This window comes from Chiloscyllium punctatum, chromosome 49 (assembly GCF_047496795.1).
Source record: "Chiloscyllium punctatum isolate Juve2018m chromosome 49, sChiPun1.3, whole genome shotgun sequence".
Taxonomy (NCBI): Eukaryota; Metazoa; Chordata; class Chondrichthyes; order Orectolobiformes; family Hemiscylliidae; genus Chiloscyllium; species Chiloscyllium punctatum.
Window position 1 is genome coordinate 28,182,531 of NC_092787.1, and position 23,979 is coordinate 28,206,509.

Consider the following 23,979-nt stretch of genomic DNA (forward strand, 5'->3'; position numbering starts at 1 on the left):
ATTCCCACAAATGTGGGGGAGCTGCTGGTGGTAATCTTTATCCTCGTTGGCACTCTGGGCACTGCCCCACCAATGCAGCTAAGTCAGCATCTATTCCTGGCTTCTCCGCCTCCGCCGTATCTGCTCCCAGGAGGACAAGTTCCACCATAGGACACACCAGATGGCCTCCTTCTTTAGAGACCGCAATTTCCCTTCCCACGTGGTTAAAGATGCCCTCCAACGCATCTCGTCCACATCCCGCACCTCCGCCCTCAGACCCCACCCCTCCAACCGTAACAAGGACAGAACGCCCCTGGTGCTCACCTTCCACCCTACAAACCTTCGCAAATCATCAACCAAATCATCTGCCGACATTTCCGCCACCTCCAAAAAGACCCCAACACCAGGGATATATTTCCCTCCCCACCCCTTTCCGCCTTCCGCAAAGACCGTTCCCTCCGTGACTACCTGGTCAGGTCCACACCCCCCTACGACCCACCCTCCCATTCTGGCACTTTCCCCTGCCACCGCAGGAACTGTAAAACCTGTGCCCACACCTCCTCCCTCACCTCTATCCAAGGCCCTAAAGGAGCCTTCCACATCCATCAACGTTTCACCTGCACATCCACCAATATCATTTATTGTATCCGTTGCTCCCGATGTGGTCTCCTCTACATTGGGGAGACTGGGCGCCTCCTAGCAGAGCGCTTTAGGGAACATCTCCGAGACACCCGCACCAATCAACCAAACCGCCCCGTGGCCCAACATTTCAACTCCCCCTCCCACTCTGCCGAGGACATGGAGGTCCTGGGCCTCCTTCACCGCCGCTCCCTCACCACCCGACGCCTGGAGGAAGAACGCCTCATCTTCCGCCTCGGAACACTTCAACCCCAGGGCATCAATGTGGACTTCAACAGCTTCCTCATTTCCCCTTCCCCCACCTCATCCTAGTTTCAAACTTGCAGCTCAGTTACTGTCTCCTTGACTTGTCCGACCTGCCTATCTTCTTTTCCACCTATTCACTCCACCCTATCCTCCTTGACCTATCACCTTCATCTCCTCCCCCACTCACCCATTGTACTCTATGCTACTCTCTCCCCACCCCCACCCTCCTCTAGCTTATCTCTCCATGCTTCAGGCTCACTGCCTTTATTCCTGATGAAGGGCTTTTGCCCGAAACGTTGATTTCGCTGCTCGTTGGATGCTGCCTGAACTGCTGTGCTCTTCCAGCACCACTAATCCAGTATCTATTCCTGGCCACCAGGCATAACCTCTTGTCAGCATTTTCATTTTGGAAACCTGATGAACCTTTACACAGGATGTCACTCTTGTTCACCATAATATGCCACTCTCTGTGGTGAGGCTATCCACTTCCACTGGGATGTCCTGTAGTTCTCATGGTCTGCCTGCCATATTTTCTAACGAAAAAGCCAGTTGTAGTGCCTGTTTGAAGTCCAGTTGGGCTTCAGCTAGTAGGCACTTTTGCATGGTTACATCATTAATACCAAATACCAAACTGTCTCTCAGCATCTCATTCAGGATTAACTCAAAGTCACATGCCTCTTGTCAGTCTTCTTAAACCCATCAAAAATCCTGATATGGATTCCATTGATTCTTGAACCGCTGAATAAAAGCAGTAGCATCTCAGAATTAGGGGAGGCTTGGAGTAATAAAATATTAAAGCTATATGAGTCAACTCTTAGTATCTGGTGCCTCTGGGAAAGTTAGGTTCCTAATAACCGAAAATGCTGTGGATCCGCAAGCAGGCAGAAGGATTGCTCAACTCAAAGACTGTTGTTGTGAACAAATTGTCTTTGTGAGCATGCTGTTTTCCCTCATTGTCACTGAAATAACTGTCCAGAGGCTGATATCCTGTCACCAGGTTACCCTTTATTTAGTAGTTGACACTGACCCAACTAGCACTGAGCCAGCTCCTAGAGTGAGCAGAACGCCTGACACTCCTGTTTATATCTGTCAGCCAGGGCTCCCTAGTTGACCCAGGTTAACAGCCCCAGTGAGGGATCTCATATTCAACAAGACCTATCTGACCCCCATTCCAATCACTACAGAGCTTCACTCTGTTGGGGAACTTTACTTTCAGTTTAAAAGAGTAGAGGGATCTTTACTCTGGGGTGTAGAATGGTTTTGAATGTAATGATTCTGCTTTATTCTATTCCTGTACTCGTGCATCAGTTAGAGAGATGAGCAGTGACAATGGTGCATGTGTCAAAGGAAGCCATTTTTAGCATAATGGTTGTGTACATTAGTGGCTTTATATCAATGACATGTCATCCTATGTTAATTTGTCATCTTTTCTTTTCATAGACAATGATCATGTTAAAACTGGATCATCCTAATATCTGCCATTATGAGGAGATATTTGTTTCTTGGGATCATGAGGTACGAGGTGCAATTGCTTGACAATTCTGTATCTGTAATCATATTCTCTTGTCCTCTCTAATCAGTTAGTGGGTGAGCTCCTGCCTGATGAGATGTTGAATACAGTTTGCAAAGTCAGCCAGATTCTGCTGAGTAGAATGATTTAAGCCCTGCCTTGGCTAACATGGCTATAACTGGGATCATCTGCTTCTGAAGCACTCACCCTGCTTTTGTCATTTTTAGATTTGACTATTTCAGTGTTCTCCTGGTCAGCATCTCAACTTACGCCCTAAGTAAACTATATTTCATCCAAACATTACAGCATTTATCTAAGTTCACATTAAATAATGTTCAGGAATCACTCCCAGTACTAGTTGATGACATTGGCTTATTTTGGATGCAGGAATTTATAGTTTCAACCCAATACAGAAATCTGATCACAGCATCCAGGCTAACACTGAATACACTTTAGGTTTCTGCTAGTTATTACGGTAATAACAGCAGCTTAGCCTCATGCATAGTATTGTTGCCTCTGACTTCGAATCCAGAGATTTCCCACAAATTACATAGCAGTGGTGATGAGTGGTGCTCTGTCAGAGGGCCAGTTGTAACAGGATGCTGCACTGTCTGAAAATCAATACTGAAGGAGCACTATAGTATCAGAAAAGCAGTGCTGAGGGACTGCTGCATAGATGGAGAAGCAGTACTGAGTGAGCACCATACTGCCAGAGAGGTAGTACTGAGGGAGTGCTGAACTAACAGAGACGCAGTATTGAGCAAGTGTTGTACTGTTGGAGAACCAATACTGAGGGAGTGCTGCACTGTCAGAGAGCCAGTACTGAGGAATGCTTCACTACAAAGGGTTTGTTATAGAGTCAGAGAGGCAGTAAAGAGGCATCACTGCAGTATTGGAGGGTAAGTTCTGATGGAGTGCTGCGCTGTGAGAGGGTGAGTGCTAAGGGAGTGCTGTACTGTCAGAAAGGCAGTTCTGAGGGAGCATTACACTCTTACAGTGGTATATTTCAAATGAAGTATTAAACTGAGCTTCCGTTTCCCCTCTCAACTGGATGTGAAAGATCCAACAGAACAATTTTGCTGAAAAGCACAGATGTACTCCTTTGTGTCTTGGACCAATGTTTATCTCTCAACTAACATCAACATAAGTAGCAAATTTGTTCAATAATCTCATTTCTTGAGTTCATGTTATATAAAAATGTTTTTCTCTTTCTGAACATTGTTACAGCAACTGCACAAGCAACAAATACTTAATTGTTTGTACAGTGCTTATAATGTCCTGAGGTGTGAGAGGCTCTAGATAAGTGCAAGCTTTTCCCGTACTTTCAAGGTAGCTGGGATGCACTCCAGTTTTTTATCCTTCATTTTTTGTTGTTGTTGTTTGCTGTTCAGGTGTCAGCTGTCACAGTTTGTATGGTCATGGACTATTCTCCTGTGGGAGACCTGGCTTCAGTCATCCAGACCAAGAGACAGATGAAGAGGAAAATCAGGGAGATGGTAAGATGGAAGAGGAAAGTCTTTCAACTAGCTTCTCATTTCTCTAAATACAAAGAGGCAAAGTAATAGCTGACTGCTAACTTTCATCTGAGATTCATATGTAATTATAGCAGTAAATGATAACAGATCAACAGCCCATTTTAGGCAGGGTGTAATGTAAGCTGCTGATTTGCCGACACCTTCTTTAATAAAACAAAAAAGAACTGTGGATGCTGGAGATCTGAAATAAGAACTGAAATTGCTGGGGAAGTTCAACAGCCCAGCAGCATCTATGGAAAGGAAGGAGAGATAATGTTTGAATCTGGTGAAATGCAATGAGAGGTATGTCGGGTTTCAAGAAATCGATTGTGTTAGTGGAGTCTCTAGTCCGAGGTACAGACAGATGAGTCTGTGGCCACCAGCAAAAAATCAGAATGGTGTGTTGCTCCCCTGGTACCAGGATCAAGGATATCTCGGAGGGGGTACAGAATATTATCAAGGGAGAGAGGGGTCAGCAGGAGGTCATAGTACACATTGGAACCAATGACATAGGAAAGGAAAAGGTTGAGATTCTGAAGGGAGATTACAGAGAGTTAGGCAGGAATTTAAAAAGGAGGTCCTTGAGAGTAATAATATCTGGATTACTCCCAGTGCTACAAGCTAGTGAGGGCAGGAATAGGAGGATAGAGCAGATTAATACATGGCTGAGGACCTGTTGGATGGAAGAAGGATTCACATTTTTGGATCTTTGGAAGCTCTTTTGGGGTAGAAGTGACCTGTACAAGAAGGATGGATTGCACCTAAATTGGAAGGGGATTAATATACTGGCAGGGAGATTTGCTCGAGCTGCTCGGAGGATTTAAACTAGTAAGGGGGGCAGTGGGTGGGACCCAGGGAGATAGTGAGGAAAGAGATCAATCTGAGACTGGCACAGTTGAGAATAAAGATGAGTCAATCAGTCAGGGCAGGCAGGGACAAAGCAGAGAACAAGGTAGGACTGATAAATTAAACTGCATTTATTTCAATGCAAGGCAGATGAACTCATGGCATGGTTAGTAACATGGGAATGGGGTGTCATAGCAATTATAGAAACGTTGCTCAGGGATGGGCAGGACTGGCAGCTTAATGTTCCAGGATACAAATGCTACAGGAAGGAGAGAAAGGGAGGCAAGAGAGGAGGGAGGACTGGTGTTTTTGATTAGGGATAGCATTACAGCATCCAGGGAAGTTATTTGGGTGGAACTGAGAAATAAGAAAGGGATGATCACCTTATTGGCATTGTATTATAGATCCCCTAATAGTCGGAGGGAAATTGAGAAACAAATTGGTAAGGAGATCTCTGTTATCTGTAAAAATAATAGGGTGGTTATGTAGGGGATTTTAACTTTCCAAACATAGACTGGGACTGCCATAGTGTTAAGGGTTTAGATGGAAAGGAATTTGTTAAGTGTGTACAGGAAACTTTTCTGATTCAGTATGTGGTTTGCACCTTCAGCTAGAGAAGGTGCAAAACTTGACCTATTGTTGGGAAATAAGGCAGGGCAGGTGACTGTGGTGTCAGTGGGCCAGCGACCATAATTCTGTTAGTTGTAAAATAATGACGGAAAAGGATAGACCAGATCTAAATGTTGAAGTTCTAAATTGGAGAAAGGCCAATTTTGAAGGTATTAGGCAAGAACTTTCAAAAGCTGATTGGAGGCAGATATTCGCAGGTAAAGGGACAGCAGGAAAATGGGAAGCCTTCAGAAATAAGATATCAAGAGTTCAGAGAAAGTATATTCCTGTCAGGGTGAAAGGAAAGGCTGGTAGGTAAAGGGAATACTGGATGACTAAAGAAATTGAGAGTTTGATTAAGAAAAAGAAGGAAGCATATGTAAGGTATAGACAGAATAAATCAAGTGAATCCTTAGAAGAGTATATAAAGGCAGTATATACATATAGGAGTATACTTAAGAGAGAAATCAGGAGGGCAAAAAGGGGACATGAGATAGGTTTGGCAAATCGGGTTAGGGAGAATCCAAGGATTTTTTAGAAATACATTAAGGACAAAAGGTTAGCTAGGGAGAGAAGAGGGTGCCTCAAAGATCAGCAAGGTGGCCTTTGTGTGGAGCCGCAGGAGATAGGGGAGATACTAAATGAGTATTTTGCATCAGTATTTATTGTGGAAAAGGGCATGGAAGATGTAGAATGTAGGGAAATAGATGAAAAATGTCCATATTGCAGAGAAGGAAGTGCTAGATGCCTTGAAACACATAAAAGTGGATAAATCCCCAGGATCCCCTAGAACTCTGCGGGAAGCTAGGGAAGTGATTGCTGTTCCTCTTACTGAGATATTTGTGTCATTGATAGTCACAGGTGAGGTGCCAGAAGTTTGGAGATTGGCTAACATGGTGCCATTGTTTAAGAAGGGTGGTAAGGACAAGCCAGGGAACTATAGACCAGTGAGCCTGATGTCAGTGGTGGACAAGTTGTTGGGGGGAATCCTGAGGGACAGGATGGACATGTATTTGGAAAGGAAAGGACTGATTAGGGATAGTTAACCTGGCTTTGTGTGTGGGAAATCATGTCTCATAATCTTGATTGAGTTTTTTGAAGAAGTAACAGAGAGGATTGATGAGGGTAGAGCAGTAGATGAGATTGGTGTGGACTTCAGTAAGGTGTTCAACAAGGTTCCTCATGGTAGACTGGTTAGCAAGATTAGATCTCACAGAATATAGGGAAAACTAGCCATTTGGATACAGAACTGGCTCGAAGGTAGAAGACAGGGGGTGGTGGTGGTGGGTTGCTTTTCAGACTGGAGGCCTGTGACCAGTGGTGTGCCACAAGGATCGGTGCTGGGTCCACTGCCCTTTGTCATTTATAGAAATGGTTTGAATGTGAACATAGGAATTAACGTTAGCAAGATTGTACATGACACCTAAATTGGAAGTGTGGTGGACAGCGAAGAAGGTTACTTCAGCGTACAACAAATCTTGATTAGATGAGCTAATGGGCCGAGGGGTGGCAATTGGAGTTTAATTTAGATAAGTGTGAGGTACTGCACTTTGGACAGGCAAATCTTAGCAGGACTTTAAGTAATGGGAAGGTCCTGGGGAATTCTGTTGACAAAGAGACCTTGGAGTGCAGGTTCGTAGTTCCTTGAAAGTGGAGTCGCAGTTAGATAGGATAGTGAAGAAGGTGTTTGGTATGCTTTTTTTTATATAAAAGCAAATTGCTGTGGATGCTGCAATCTGAAACCAAAAGAGAAAATGCTGGAAAATCTCAGCAGGTCTGGCAGCATCTGTAAGGAGAGAAAAGAGCTGATGTTTCGAGTCTAAGCTTTAACAAAGGGTCAGTTAGACTCGAAACGTCAGCTCTTTTCTCTCCTTATAGATGCTGCCAGACCTGCTGAGATTTTCCAGCGTTTTCTCTTTTGTTTTTTTTATATAGTTCAGAGTATTGAGTACAGGAGTTGGGAGGTCATGTTGCGGCTGTATAGGATATTGGTTAGATCACTTTGGGTAGTGTGTGCAATTCTGGTGTCCCTCCTATCGGAAGGATGTAGTTGAAAGGGTTCAGAAAAGATTTCCAAGGATATTGCCAGGTTTGGAGGATTTGAGCTATAGGGAGTGGTTGAATAGGCTGGGACTATAGTCTCTGGAGCAGTGGAAGCTGACTTGTGACCTTATTGAGGTTCATAAAATCATGAGGGATGTGGATAGGGTAACTAGGAAAGGTATTTTCCCTGATGTATGGGAGTCCAGAACCTAGAGGTCACAGGTTTAGGGTGAGAGGGGAAAAGTTTAAAAGGGACCTCAGGGGCAACGTTTTCATGCAAAGGGTGGTGTGTGTATGGAATAAGTTGCCAGAGGAAGTGGTGGAGGCTGGTACAATTACAGCATTTAAAGGCTGTCACCATTTAAAGTGCTGGTAAATGGGACTAGATTGATTTAGGATATCTGGTCAGCATGGACGGGTTGGACCGAAGGGTCTGTTTCTATGCTGTACATCTCTATGACTCTAAATGCTACCAGAGTTGCTCATTTCTCCAGGATTTTCTGTTTTATTTCAGATCTCTAGAATCCACAATACTCTGCTTTTTCTTTCAAAGTTATATACCAATTTAATGTAACTTCTCAGTTCCATTTTTCTAGTGTTTGTTTATATTTTCATGGTTTCGTTAATTCTACATCACTGCTTTTAGTAATTTGTGTAGTTATCCAGTTTAGGCTTATACTTTCCAAGGAATATTTGGTCTCCTTATTCTTCCAATCAAAATATATCACCTTGCATTTATTTATTGAACATTACTTGTCAATTACATGCTTATCTATTACATATCCATTCTGGTAGTTTATCATGATATGCAGGACACTGTATTGACAATTAGGAGAAAGTGAGGACTGCAGATGCTGGAGATCAGAGCTGAAAAATGTGTTGCTGGAAAAGCACTGCAGGTCAGGCAGCATCCAAGGAGCAGGAGAATCGACGTTTCGGGCATAAGCCTTTCTTCATGCCCGAAATGTCGATTCTCCTGCTCCTTGGATGCTGCCTGACCTGCTGCACTTTTCCAGCAACACATTTTTCAGCACTGTATTGATAATGGTAACATCAGCCATATGCAGGAGATTTTCATTACAGTGACACACAGTTTCAGAGGTTCTAAAGCAGGTATCAGCCATAGATACATGGCATGACCAGAAATCATCCCACACCACTGAAGATGGACAACTTCACAGGCTTTGTTTTTAGTAGACTGGCTTTTCCAAAATCAGTTTGTTCAGCCGTCAAAAAAAGTGTGGAAGTCATCTCATCTCTCAAAAGTTATGACATTTTATTCCCATCATCTTGCAAAACTCAACTTTATTATATCTATCCATTTTCCTTGGTATTAGCTCTACCCCTAATTTTGTGTTTGTCACAAATTAAGATTAGATTAGATTGGATTCCCTACAATGTGGAAATAGGCTCTTCGGCCCAACAAGTCCCTCCGACCCTCCAAAGAGCATTCCCCAATATTATTGTTACTTTTGCAACAGGTTTTCTATTGCTCCTGGTAGCTCAGTGAGAATGTGCCAAGTATGTTGTGGTTCTGTTCGTCGAGCTGGGAATTTGTCTTGCAAACGTTTCGTCCCCTGTCTCGGTGACATCCTCAGTGCTTGGGAGCCTCCTGTGAAGCGCTTCTGTGCTGTTTTCTCTGGTATTTATAGTGACCTGTCTCTGCCGCTTCCGGTTATCAGTTCGAGCTGTCCACTGCAGTGGCCGGTATATTGGGTCCAGGTCGATGTGTTTGTTGATAGAGTCTGTGGATGAGTGCCATGCCTCTAGGAATTCCCTAGCTGTTCTCTGTTTGGCTTGCCCTATAATGGTAGTGTTGTCCCAGTCGAATTCATGTTGCTTGTCGTGTGTCGAGGACAGACAAGTGGGTATGTGAGCAGGATGCTGCATTAAAGTGACCGGCCATGGGAAGACTTGGGTCATGCTTTACTAGAACCATTCTAGTAAATCGCCTTTGCATCCTCTCCACGGCCATGTCAGCTGATGCTGAACCAGTGAGCTTTTCATGAGGCATGTTACATGGAAAATTATGCCATGGATCTTTATTGAACTGGGGGAGGACATGACAATCACAGACGATGAGAACAGATTAGTTGTAAAGATTTTGAGAAGGTGGTGATAATGGAAATTTGGAGAAACAATTGACCAGGAGTTCCTTATCCATGCATTAACTACTGATGCCTGCTAGAAAACACCCCTGTGGTCATTAGTGAAGACCTTCAGAGATGAACAGCTATCATATCATTGAACATGAAGAAATTTGTAGATGTCAATAACTTCATACCTCACATAAGTGACTAATGCTCATGTGTGAGCCCAGATATTAAGCTATGGAGGGCATCATAAGCAAACATGATCCCCATTTCATTTGATTCTGGAGAGTGCCCAATGGCGATTAGTACTGGAAGCACTGGACAATACCCCATTAATTCAGATAAATTTGCACCAATCGTAGAGTCCCAGTCCACAATCACCTCAGTCTAGATTAGAGTGGTGCTGGAAAAGCACAGCAGTTCAGGCAGCATCCGAGGAGCAGTAAAATTGATGTTTCGGGCAAAAGCCCTTCATCAGGAATACAGGCAGAGTGCCTGAAGGGTGGAGAGATAAATGAGAGGAGGGTGGGATGGGGAGAAAGTAGCATAGAGTATAATAGGTGAGTGGGGGAGGGGATGAAGGTGATAGGTCAGGGGGGAGGGGGGAGTGGATAGGTGGAAAAGAAGATAGGCAGGTAGGACAAGTCATGGGGACAGTGCTGAGCTGGCGAGTCTGTTTCAGGACATGGTTGAAGAGCTTCAGGGCAGAGGAAATGACCTGGGAGTTGCAGTGGGAAAGGGACTCCCTGAGATTCTTGTAGAGAGAGGAGGAAAACTTCTTCAAGGCAGGCATCCACAAGAGGATTCGCAGTAGGGTTAAAATCAACTAGGTAAAAACAATGACTGCAGATGCTGGCGGCACGTTGGCACAGTGGTTAGCACTGTTGCCTCACAGCGCCAGAGACCTGGGTTCAATTCCCGCCTCAGGCGACTGACTGTGTGGAGTTTGCACGTTCTCCCCGTGTCTGCGTGGATTTCCTCCAGGTGCTCCGGTTTCCTCCCACAGTCCAAAGATGTGCAGGTCAGGTGAATTGGCCATGGTAAATTGCCCATAGTGTTAGGTAAGGGGTAAATGTAGGGCTATGGGTGGGTTGCGCTTCGGCGGGTCGGTGTGGACTTGTTGGGCTGAAGGGCCTGTTTCCACACTGTAATGTAATCTAAACTAGAGTCTAGATTAGAGTGGCTTTGGAAAAGCACAGCAGTTCAGGCAGCATCCGAGGAGCAGTAAACTCAAAGTTTTGGGCAAAAGCCCTTCATCAGGAATACAGGCAGAGTGTCTGAAGGGTGGAGAGACAATCACCTCAGCTTGGATTAGCCAGCTCAGCACAAGCTGAATAACACATCTGCCCGCTTCCTTCCTGATCTGGCCAAGTAAAGCAGGAAATTTACTGGCTTTCGCCTTGGTCATTCATAACTCCTAATTTCCCTATAATCTCTCTATGCACTGTCATTATCACCTCTTTATAGCTACCTTTGCTTCTGGAGCCATGACTCACCTTCTCTCAGCCTAGTATAAATTCCTCCCTATTTCTCCCTTTTTTTACCTTTGATAAAGGGTCAGTTAGACTTGAAACGTCAGCTCTTTTCTTTCCTTACAGATGCTGCCAGACCTGCTGAGATTTTCCAGCATTTTCTCTTTTGGTTTCAGGAAATTTACTTGTTGAGCCATTAGTAAATTCAAGCAATTTCTTCCTCCCAAACTGTCCCTTTCTGTAACTGTTTATTACAAAATGCCTTTGTTTCCTTAGGTGATCAAGAATTTTCTGGGACAGATGGTGGATGTCCTTATCTACTTGCAGTCCAAACATGTGATTCACGGGTTAGTTGTTGGCATGTTTCACTTTGATTAACTTGAAAGCTGCTGGTGCTGGCAAATGACATGTTTTTTCACATTGCAACCACAGGACAGATCCCAAACTTGGGTCATAGAATTAGATACGGATTAAAGCTACCTCTACTCAGTCATGATAAAGCACTGTTAGGGTAGGTGCAGCAGGGGATTAGATAAAGAGTAAATCTCCCTTTATGCTATCGTGATCAATCACTCCCAGGAAAGACATAGCACGAGGTTAGGCAGATCAGAGAAAATTTCTGAAGATGCTTAATATCAACACCAGAAACTACTGGGAAAATTCAGCAGGTCTGGCACCATTTATGGAGAGAAAGCAGAGTTAGCATTCCTAGTCTTGTGGTTTTCTTAATATCAACATGATGGTTATCTTGGAGCAGAGATTGAGCTATGCCTATCATTAGAAATTAGTTTGCTCACAGAGCAATATATTATAGAGACCAGACCAGAATGTAAGAATATCTAATTCAGTGTCAAATCAAATGTGGAAAGTTAAAAAAAAGAGATAGAAAGAAAGATCCAAGTAAAGAAATTTTAAAAGATGCAAGAAAAACGTTTAAAAATAGTGAAAAAAAGTTATTTTTAAAAACCTCTGACAGCCTGCTTGGGCAAATCAAAACATCCCTTGGCAATATTTCATAGAAAAAGAGAAGAGTTCTCCTCAGTGTTCTGGTCAATGTTTATCTTTCAACATCACAAACGTAGATTTTTTTCGTCATTATTACATTGTTGTTTGTTGGAGCTTATGTGCACAAATTTGGTACCAAGATTCCTACATTACAACAGTGGCTACACTTTAGAAAAAATACACTTAATTAGCAGTAAAGTGATCTGAGGTGACTCATTGTCTGAAACGCGCTGTGTAACTTGTTACAACTTGCTGGGAAAAACGTGCTCATTGCTGATCTCCGCTCTACCTGGGCTGCCACAAAAACTAATTGTTTAAGTTAACAAAGGCCTCAGTTTACCTGCCTGATGAAATCAGATTAACAGAAAGCACTGACCAGGTTTCTGTACTTAACAAGAACTGTTGTTTATGACAAATAAATAAGTCTGGGGTCACTCATACACAAAACTGTGAACAATTAACATTGAACTCTATTGGTTGTAACTGTTACATACCATATACATACAGACAGAAACAGATGATGCTATGGGCAGAGGCTAAAAAAACTCTGGGGAAATACAGTTCAGTAGCACCAGCCTACAAACATCTGACGAGCTGCTCCTTTTGTTTCCCAAGATCTCAGTTCTCCACTCCCCTTTCTGGATTATTTCATTTTCTTGCAGAAGGCACAAGGTGTTTGTAAAGTCTTTGAGTTACTGATACAAATAAACAATTTATGGTAACTAGTGGGAGAAAATAACTAGCTTTCTTCAGGCTTCAGTTACTTTTACTACAGAGAGATAGAGACACAGAACCCTTTTCACCAGCGGTCCATGTGCTTCTTCTCCTCTCTCATAAACATGCTATTCACCTGAGAGTTGTTGTCAGGCTGATGACTTCCAGAGGCCATAACTGGTCACAATTGCACAAACCAGTCAACAATCTTTTGCTGGATGAAGCTCACTCTGTATCTGTGCACTTGCATATTCACACTCCCATACACATAACACTCACTCTCACAAATGCATGTGCTGTGGTGACTTATCTCTACCCCCTCTACTGCTTGCAAAACAGTAATGTAAGTGCAACTCACTGTGTTTTAGTAACTTGTTTTAGAAAGTGTGACAAATTTTCCTCAGTCTTTGGATTTCCCATTTTAGTCCACAATCAAAAATTTTTAAAAAGCCTTCTACCTTCCATCTCTCCTTAATCTTTTCAAGCAGATTTGGTGCATATGTTTGAATTCAGAGCAACAAATTCATGCTGTGTATATATTTGAACAGTGAGCCTCCTGGTGAGATAACATCATCACATAGCTTTGGAAAAGCAGGGCATTGCAAATTGAAACTTCCAGATATGTATCATGTGCATCTATCAGATATTACAATCTGATTTGTGCATTAACAATGATGAATGCTGTTAACCTGACTATTATATTGATACCAAAGTCCAGTCCATTCTGTACCGGTTGCATTTGAGATTTTCCCATCTCCCCACCAATCTTTGTTCAAATCTAATTTGGGACATTGTGTTGGATGAATCTTTCAGTTGAGATATTAAACTGAAACCTGTATCTATGGATGTTGTTGCAAAGATGGGTAGGAGATGTTCTCTTCAATGTGCTGGAGCCAATATTTATTCCTTTCCTAGCAATACTTCTGATAATTATCATATTGCTGTTTGTGGATTCTGCTGTGTGCAACTTGATTGATGTTTCTTATATTACAATTGTGAAAAAAGTACTTTGTTGGCTATAAAGTGCTTTGGATGTCCTGAAGTTGAAAACCATGCTACATACATGCAAATTTTTGTTTTTATCATTTGGACTATAGGAATGTGGTGGGATAGACAGGATTATCCACTCTGCCATTTAATAGCTTACTCTTTAGATTCATATGCAGACAAAAATTTTTTTAAATGTGTGATTGTAAGAAGAATAAAATACAAATTTACAATGTTGTTTAAATTTATTTAATATATTCCTTCTATAGAAACTTGAAACCAACTAACATCCAAATGCTGGCTGATCTCTCATTTATAATATGTGATTTCATCTTTCCAACATTTGTCGGTGATGAAGTTAAGTTCAAGATAAGGATGAAAGACTGTAAGAGCCACTGTTTATTTCACCCAATATTTTAGGTAGCCTTTCTCACCTGAGTTGTGTGAAGTGAGGTTGAACATCTCCCTGATTTGTTGGTGGGGTACATCTTGGCCACAGTTTCTCTGAGCTCTGGAGGTGGGTGGCGAAAGTCTGCCACAGCCAATCAAAGTTCAAGACAAAAAAGCTGCAGGTGCTGGAATCCAAGATAGACAAACAAGAATAAAGAAAGCCAGTAAATGCACTCCCCTCCGCCCCCCCGCCCCCCTCCCCCCCACCCCCCCCCCCGCCCCCCCCCGCCCCCAAATTCCAAACCGCAGGTACCTTCCCCTGCAACCAGAAAAAGATACAAAACCTCTCGGCACACCACCCCCTCCACCTCTGTTCAGGGCCCCAAACAGTCCTTCCAGATGAGACAGAGGTTCACCTGCCTCTCCTCCTACCTAGTTTACTGTATCCGGTGCTCCTGATGTGGTCTTCTCTACATCGGAAGGACCACATGGAATGCTTTGCCAAGCATCTCTGCCAGGCCTGTAAGAGCCGTCCTGACCTTCCAGTCACCGCCCATTTTAATTCCCCTTCCCACTCCCTTTCCGACATGACCATTATTGGCCTGCTCCATTGCCACAACGAATCAGACCGCAAATTGGAAGAACAACACCTCATCTTCTGCCTGGGCAGCCTACAGCCCAGAGGACTCAACATTAACCTCCCTTCCCAGCCCCTTCCCACCCCTATGCCATTCCTCTCATTGACCCTTCTTTTCAGCCACCAACCGGATTCATTCTTCTCTTCGACCAACTTGGTCATACTGTCTACCTGTGTTCACCTATCCCCACCTCACCACCCTGTCCCCCAACCCCTTTATCTGCAGCTCCCCTTACACCCACCCAGTCCTGAAAAAGGGTTACACCTGAAACATTGACTTCACCACAGCCAATCAAGAAACAGTCATGGATTAGGTCAGATTGGCTCGAATGTGGTGTCATCGTAGTTGAACAGCCTAATTGATAGTTCACTCTACCCTATACGGTCTCTGGAATAAGGTCCTGTACGATGCTTACAGGGTGGTGAAAGTGACAATGATTAATGATTTTTAAAGAAATTACGTAGATGCATGAAGGAAATGAATGTGCAGGTCAGTGTGGATATAGCAGGGGAGTGGGACAGGTTGAATTGCTGTACAGGGAGACAGCATGGCTTTGATGGGCTGAATTACCTGCTTTTGTACTGCAGTGGCTATGAGGACAATATGCAATAAGAGCTTCTGGGCTGCTAGGGATGAGCCTCTCTCAAATAGCAATAAGAAATCTGTGTAAAAGAACTTCAAAATGGACAAAAAGTTAGCTGTAGCCTATAAAAACATTATACTCTCACCTTAGTCTGCAGGAAAGGCAACATAGTGTTTACGTTACTGGACTCATTATTTGGATGTCTGACTAATAATTGGGAGACATGAGTTCAAATAAATCTCATAACGGCATCAGAGGCTTAAATTTAACAAATAAATTGAGAATATAGGGAAATATACCAATAATGGTGACCATGAAACTACTAGATTGTGGTAAAGATCTACGTGGCCTACTACTAAGTTCATCCTTAGTTACTCAGTCCATCTACACGTGACTAGAATTCCACAGAAATGTGGTTGAAGCATAACCACTATCCAAAACTTCGATTCCGAAAACCTGATGGAAAAACTCTCATTTAAAAAAATTGAATGGACAACCCCACATCAACCTAGGCATTAGATATAACAAAATCACATATAGCCCAGTTAACCCTCCAAAGTTCTCCTTAGCTTATGGCAGAAAGCAAGTGAAGCAACAACCCCTTTGACCTGACATCCCAAGCTTTTTTGTCATCATTTGTAACAGGATAGGCCCACCAATGTTGGTAACATAACATAATACAATCCAGCTGCAGTCCAGCCATTGATTCCAAATTTAATTCAGGGAAGGTGTTGGTTTAGTGGTAATGCCACTGGAATAATCTCCAGAATCCATGGCTAATCTTCTGAAGACATGGGTTTGAATCATTCTATGGTAGTTGGTGAAATTTGAATTCAGTAACAATCTAGAATAAATAAAAGTGAATTTAATAATGACCATGTAATCACTGTGGATTGTTGTAAAATTGTTTGCTTCACTACTGTCCTTTAGGAAAGGAAATTGGCCCTCCTTACCCAGTCTGGCCCATGTGTGACTCCAGAATCCAGCAATGTGGTTGACTATTAACTGCCCAATTAGGGATAAACAATAAATGCTGGTCCAACTAGTGAACTTCACATCAGATGATTCAATGATAAAAAGTCTCTCGGTAGCATTCTAAACATGGGATAGGAAATCCAATTATCACTACTCTTCTTCTGATGAAAGTTAGTACTCCTCCATATTCATCGCTGAGGATAATAAATATAATTGTACTCAAGGTGAGGGACTCCAATGTCAATTGTCAAGTGACTCAGTAGCAGCACAGCTAATTAAGTTGGCTGAGTGATGGGAGTACCAACACAAGAGGAACTGACCTCGCCTTCACCAGTCTGTGTGTCTTGCGTATGTTTGTCCACAACAGTATTTGTAGTGACAATGGTCACTCAATCCGTGAGGAGATAAAGTTCTGCCTTCACATTGAGGATACCATCCATTGTGTTGTGACTTTTGTCACCAGGATTATTTCAGAATAGATCTAGCAACTCAAATATAGAATCTGAAGTGTTTTGAGCCATCAGCAACAGAAATCTTGTATTCAGTCACAATTTGTGATCTCATTACCCTGAAATATTCATAGAAACCCTACAGTGTAAACAGGCTATTTGGCCCAATGGGTCCACACTGAACAGCATCCCACCATCATCCTTCTACATTTCCCATGGCTAACCCAACTAGCCTGCACAGCCCTGAACACTACAGACAATTTAGCACAGCCAAACTGCCTAACTTGCACATCTTTACGCATATTCTGACTCTGTCATCAAGCCAGGAAATCAACCATGTTTCAAGGAAAAGTGCAAGAGAGAATGCCAGCAACATCAAGTGGACCTAAAAGACTAGAATTAGGTTTCCCTCTTTTTGAAGTTCTCTGTTCACTTGTCTGGCTTGGTCAGTAGTGCTGCTCTTGAGGCACTCGGCAATGAACATTGGAGTCTCTTAACTAGAGTATAATCTCTGCTTTTCCTATCAGTGTTGTGTATACCTGTGCCAGAGGAACTGCAGTAGTTCAGAAAGGCAGTTAACTACCAACTTCTCAAGGGTAGGTGGGGCTGGGCAAAAATGCCAGCAAAGTCCAGATCCCAAGAAAGAATTTTTAAAGACAGATACCAATCTGGTGAAGCTGCAACACAAAATATATGCATGCAGTAGAGAGATAAGCAATCTCACCATCAAAAGATCAAATCAATAGCTCTGCAGTCATAGAGTCATATAGCATGGAATCAGGCCCTTTGGCCCAACTCTTCCACGCTGACCAGATTTTGTAAATTTAACTAATCTCATTTGCCTGTATTCGGCCCATATCCCTCTAAACCTTTCCTATCCATGTAGCTGTCCAAAGTCTTTTTTAAATGTTGGATTTGTACTCTCCTGTTCTACTGCACCATCCTCTGTGTGAAAACGTTGCCCCGAGGTCCCTTTTAAATCTTTCCCCTCTCACCTTAAACCTATGCCCTCTAGTTTTGGACACTCCTATCTTGGGGGAAAAACCTTGGCAATTCACCTTGTCTATGCCCCTCACAATTTTATAAAGTTCTATAAGGTCACCCCTCAGCCTCCAAACTCCAGGGTAAGAAGTCACAGCCTATTCAGCCTCTTCTTATATCTCAAACCATCCTTGTAAATCTTATTTGCACTCTTTCCAGTATAATTACATTCTTCTTATAGCAGGGTGACCAGAATTGTACACAGTAGTCTAAATGAGGTCTTACCAATGTTTTATGCAGCTGTAACATGATGTCCCAACTCCTATACTCAATGATCTGATTGATGAAGGCAAGTGTACCATATGCCTTCTTCACCACGCTGTCTACCTGCAATGCTACTTTCAAGGAACAATGTACCTGCACCCCTCGATCTCTCTCTGTTTGACAACACTCCTAAAGGCCTTACCGGTAACTGGATATGTCCTGCTCTGGTTTATCATACCAAAATGTAGGACTTTGCATTTATCTGAATTAAACTCCATCTGCCATACCTCAGCACACTGGCCCATTTGGTCAAGATCCCTCCACATGATTCAGTCCTGTCAATTCCATTGTGATGGGAAATTAAACAACGCAGCAGAAGATGAGGCTCCATGAACGTACCCATCTTCAATGATAAGCAAGCCCAGTATGTGAATGCAAAAGGCGAGGTTGGAGTTTTTACAATGATCTTCAGCGAGAATTGCTGTGTCAGTGACTGCCACTAGTTTTCAACTACAATTTAATTAGCTTGACAAGAAATGGCTGAAAGGCCCTGTGGACTCTGATTATGTTCTAGTAGTGAAAATCTGGAATTGTGCCTCTAGCTGAGATGTTCCAATATAACTGCTTCCCTACAATCTGACTGGCAAAATGCAAAATATGTCTGGCTATGTTGTGCCTAAAAAATTGAGATGAATCCAATCAGTTAATAATGTTTCATCTGTCTACTCCCAGTCTTCAGCAGAGTGATGAGAGGTATTGTTGACAGTGCATTTAAGTGGGCAAAAGTGAGGACTGCAGATGCTGGAAATCAGAGTTTAGATCAGAGTGGTGCTGGAAAAGCACAGCAGGTCAGGCAGCATCTGAGGAGCAGGAAAATTGACGTTTCGGGCAAAAGCCTTTCATCAGGAATGAAGGCAGGGAGCCTCTAGGTTGGAGAGATAAATGGGAGGGGGGTGGGGCTGGGGAGAAGGTAGCAAAGAGTACAGTAGGTGGATGGGGGTGGGGATGAAGGTAATAGGTCAGAGAGGAGGGTGGAGCAGATAGGTGGGAAGGAAGATTGACAGGTAGGACAGGTCATGAGGATGGTGCTGAGTTGGAAGGTTGGAACTGGAGTAAGGTGGGGGGAAGGGAGGGGAAATGAGGAAACTGGTGAAATGCTCCTCGGACGCTGCCTGACCCACTGTGCTTTTCCAGCACCACTCTAATCTAGTGCAGTTAAGTGCCACTTTCTTACCAGTAACTCACTCATCAACAATCATCTTTGGCTCCATTAAGGTTGTGCAGCTCCAGACTAAATCCCAACCTGCGTCCAGATACGTGGATGGAGTTTTTTAGGGGTTTATGATCACAGGCAGTCAGTGATTTGTAAGTAAATTTCAGATATGATGCATTAGTTAGATAAAGAAAGTATATATTTATGACAATTGGGGATGGTTCACAGATAACAGAGAATTAGCAGGCTATCAGCATGAAATGTTTTTGTTTCATGACTTTTCAGTAGAGATGTGGCTTCTCTAATTTCCTTGTCCCTTTGACCTCTGCGGGCTTCCCCGGCACCTTCTATCCTGAGTACTCCTCTTTCTGGCACTTATTTTTGTATTGTATTTTGAGGGCCAGGGTTATTTTCTCTGTGTCAATGAATTATCTGAACCCTTTTGGCCAGTGGTCATGGGCCAGCCACACATGATGGAGGATGATCATCATACCATTGCCCGCCTTCATCTGAGGGTTTGTTTACCATTGTTTCCAAGCTTATTTCCTCATCAAAACACTGATAATTAGGTGCATTTGACACCAGATGTGTCATTCATATTAGTTTTGGGCATCTGTAATTTTTCTAATTCTTCCCTTTGTTTCATATGCTAGAATATTGGAATGTTAAGTATTGATTTAAAAGCTGTGAAATGAAACCTATGAAATGTAAATACTAGAAAAATTCAGTTTTTAAGGGACCCTGATATTCGACAATAGAAACTATTCTCTGGTTGGAGAATCTAGGTCCTGATGGCAGATGCTAATAATTAGAGCCTGTTCTTCAGGAGCTGGAATTAAGAAGATTCCTACACAGAAAAGGTTGTAGAAGTTTAGGATTCCTTTCCAGGCATGAGTTGATAATCATTGTTAATTTTTAATCTGAGACAAATACATATTTGACCAAGGATATGGGAAAAGGACAGATATGGGGAATCAGGTTGTCAGTCAACTATGATTTCACTAAATGACAGAACAGTTTAAAGATTCTAGAAGGCCTACTCTTGTTTTATGTTTGGCTGATCCATCACTGACCTTCCTTCCAGCATTTAGGTCAGTAGTGGGGCTACCAATCCCGTGTTGACAATGACTTTGAAGTCCTCACCCAGAGTGCACCCTTAGTGTGTCCTCCAAGGGATGTTCCACATGGAGCAGTGTGGTGAGGGGGAGGTGGTTTCCTGCCCATTTTTTACTGGATACTATGCTGTGAGAATCAATGTTCAGGACACCCAGGGCATCTGTCGTCTTACTGAATACCATTATATTGTAAACTCTGGTAAATTAGTACTGCCTATTGAACAGTACATAGGCAGGAAATGCTATTGCTTGGCTAGTTGCTTTGCTGGACAACTCTCTCCCAATTTCGGCACAGCCTGTCAGATCTCAGGGTGACACAGTGGCTCAGTAGTTGGCACTGCTGCCTCACAGAGCCAGGGACAAGGGTTCGATTCCAGCCTCGGGCAACTTCTTGTGTGGAGTTTGTACATTCTCCCTGTGTCTGCGTGGGTTTCCTCCAGGTGCTCCGGTTTCTTCCCACAATCCAAAGATGTGCAGGTTAGGGTGGATTAGCTGTGCTAAATTGTCCACAGTGTTCAGGGATGTGTAGGTTGGGTATATCAGACAGGGGTTAAATGTAGGGGAATGGGTCTGGCTGGTTAACTCTTCAGAGGTTGGTGTGGGCTTGTTGGGCTGAAGGGCTTGTTTCCACACTAGAGGGATTTTATGATCTTAGTAAGGATAGCTTTGCTGTATTCTGTTGTTGTTTCTGGTGTGTCGGTGAGGGTAGTTGTAGATGAATTATTTATAGCTAGGTAGGAGGTAACTTTTTCCATTTCTTTCCGGTAGATTCAAAGGTCTGGATGGCTCCAGAAGCATTGAAAAGGAGGCTGATCGCGAAAAGTGACATCTGGTCCTTAGGATGTATTTTGCTTGAGATGATGACATGCAACATGATGGACGTACAAAATTCTTTTCCACTTCATTCTCTGTGACCTCCTTGGAACTGCATTTTAAAAGTCTTGTTCTGCCACCTCTGCCACCACTCCTTAGGATTCTGGTCAAAGTGCACTGACACATCCTTCTGTGTTTCGTGGACTCCTGACTATCATCAGGGTGCAGATCCTATGCCCTTGTCTTTTTTTTTATGCCTTTTTGAAATTACAAGAAGTTTTTAGAATTGTCAGTATTTATAAATCAGAAGTCACACTATGCCAGGTTATAGTCCATCAGGTTTATTTGAAATCACAAGCTTTTGGAGCACTGCTACTTCATTACCTGACAAAGATGCAGTGCTCCAAAAGCTTGTGATTTCAAATAAAACCTGTTGGACTATAACCTGGTGCCACGTGACTTTTGACCTTATCTACCCCCAAATCAACACTGGCACCTCCACATCTGCATTGTATCAGTATTTAAAGATAGTCCTGGGGAGTATAAAATGCAAAGTAGCTGTTTAATTCACCTGCCTCCTTCTTATTTTCTATTATTAGTTCTTCAGACACACTTTTTATAAGACCAACATTTACTTCATTAACTTTTTAAAATGTTTAAATCGTTATAGAAACTTGTGCAATCTGTTTTTATATTTCTAGCTAGCTTTCTCTCATACTCTAATAATTTTTCCTCCTAATTAATCTTTTAGTCAATCTTTGCTTTTTTATATCCTGTCAAATTGTTTGACTTGCCAGCTGATGTTGCACAGGAATACACCTAGTTTTTAAGTTTGATACTACCTTTAATCTTTTTATTAATGATGGGGATGATGAATGTTCCCTTGGATTTTTTTTCTTTCCCATTGGCATATAATTATTCTGAGTATTTTGAAACATTCCTTTAATGTCTGCCACTGCAACTGTATAAATCTGTTTCTTAACTTAATTTGCCACTTTAACTAACTCTAGTTTCATGTAGTCATAAGTGCCTTTATTTAAGTTTAAAATACTAGTCTTGGACCACTCCGGTTTCCTGCAGACTGAATGTAAATGCAATCATATGTTGATTAGTGTTCATGGAAGAAACTCATTATTTAGAGGTGGGTTTGTAAACGTTAATTCCTTTGCTATTTTTGGTGTTTTACTGTTTCTGGCATTGTTAGCCATCACATATCCCTCTCTCCTCAGCTTGCATGAACCACAAGGTGGTGATTAGCTAGCAGAGTTCTGTACTGGCTGGGGTTCTGTTGTGACCATGGGGTCATGACCACATGGAATCTATCTGGTGACCTGGATGAGAACCTGTTGAGCCCATAAAGCTGTGACATCTTCCAGGATTGGCACTGTGCAGTGGTGGAGAGGAAAAATAAATAGAGCTTTTTTTTAAGGCTTGTTTCTTCCCTAGTATGTATAAAACCTGGTGCAAATTTATTTTCTAAATGCTCTAATCACAAGGCAAATGAGTTTGAACAGGTGGTGAGGATCATTAGGAGCAACTGGAAACATCTGAAGTTCCTCTTGGGAAAGCTCCATGTGGAGAAGAAATACACTAACAGCCTTTGCAATTTGGTGCAACTCATGTTGGAGCCGGATCCTGCTGAAAGAATCAGTGCAATGTAAGCTACTGGATAGGGAGGGAGGGTGGCCAGCATATTAATGTCACATGCTATCAGTGTAACAGATACCTGGAGTGAGATACAGACTGGAATCTCTTACATTGAGAATAAAAGATACCTTCAAGCGAGTTATAATTTAGTTGAAGGATTCAGGTGGTTTTAGATATAGAATAACAGATACTTGGGAGTGAGTTACACACTGGAATCTAATTGAGGGGTTTTGGGGTTTATATATGGAGTAACAGATACCTGGGAGTGTGTTACATACTGGAATTTAATTGGGGGGTTTCGGTGGGGATGTTGGTTTTGTGTATATAATAGTTACTGGCTTACCAGCACTGCTTTTCTCCCACAGCCTCTCACAAAGCAATTTATTATCATGGAGATTTCAACCTCCATTTCATCTCATTATAATCACTTCTGCGTTTACTGACTTCCTGTCCTCCACGTGCATATAAACTTCCCAACCCATATTCATAGCAACTCCCTTGAAAATGTAATTTCACGTGGATTTGCTACTCCCATCATACATCAGGCCATTTCTGATCACAGCCTTTTATCACATTCCACTTATATTTCCTTCTACAAGCCAATCTTGTTTATTTTTGGAAAAACTTGCTTGCATTTGCACTTTCAAAATCCCAATTTCCTATACTTTAATCCTTCTTTTGCCATAATATTTGTACAGTGACTGACTTACTAAATTACACTGTCAGCTTGATTGGAACCATTACACTGCCTTTCATTTTCGCTCTCTTAAATCCAAAGAATGCAGGCTTGAAGACACAGTTCAGCTAGATCAGACAGGACCACATAAAACTATTGGGTGCTATTTTTGCAGAGCATCATCTTAAACTCCTGTCCTTGTTATACTCACCGAATCATACTTCACAGTTAATGTTCCAGATTCTATCACCATCAATGACATGACAGATGGCTTCATAGTGGTATATGATTGTGAGAGTGTGGCTCTAGGAGTACGCAACAACAACTCAGGTTGTAATGTGCTCTCATGGCATTTGACCAAACATGTCAAGTACTTCATCTGCTGATTGTCACTTCTTGTTTCCCATCAGCTAATAAATCATTTTTCTCCCATGGTGGTATTCTACCACTTGGAAGAACTGTTGATTAAAACAAGGACACGGGATATATTCTAGCTGGAGAGATTAAATGTCCATTATGAAGCATAGCTTGTTAGTTTACTCCTAGCCAAGTCTTGAAGGATAAAGCTGTCAGACTGA

At 42.5% G+C, this 23,979-nt stretch overlaps 2 protein-coding genes across 4 annotated transcripts in view; both read left to right on the forward strand.

Moving 5' to 3' along the window:
• Window positions 1-21,239, forward strand: part of LOC140469488 (serine/threonine kinase-like domain-containing protein STKLD1) — a 31,186-nt gene extending 9,947 nt beyond the window's left edge. For 2 of the 3 annotated variants that reach the window (XM_072566044.1, XM_072566045.1), the window contains 5 exons: window positions 2,305-2,379; window positions 3,766-3,870; window positions 11,228-11,298; window positions 13,927-14,042; window positions 21,034-21,239. In XM_072566044.1, coding sequence (XP_072422145.1) covers window positions 2,305-2,379; window positions 3,766-3,870; window positions 11,228-11,298; window positions 13,927-14,042; window positions 21,034-21,179 — 513 coding nt within the window. In that variant the 3' untranslated portion in view covers window positions 21,180-21,239. The remainder of the gene's footprint in view (window positions 1-2,304; window positions 2,380-3,765; window positions 3,871-11,227; window positions 11,299-13,926; window positions 14,043-21,033) is intronic. The other variant, XM_072566046.1, reaches the window with a different exon arrangement.
• The window catches only part of LOC140469265 (serine/threonine kinase-like domain-containing protein STKLD1), a 39,167-nt gene continuing 36,421 nt past the window's right edge, over window positions 21,234-23,979 (forward strand). The window contains exon 1 of the mRNA XM_072565606.1: window positions 21,234-22,735. Coding sequence (XP_072421707.1) covers window positions 22,698-22,735 — 38 coding nt within the window. The 5' untranslated portion in view covers window positions 21,234-22,697. The remainder of the gene's footprint in view (window positions 22,736-23,979) is intronic.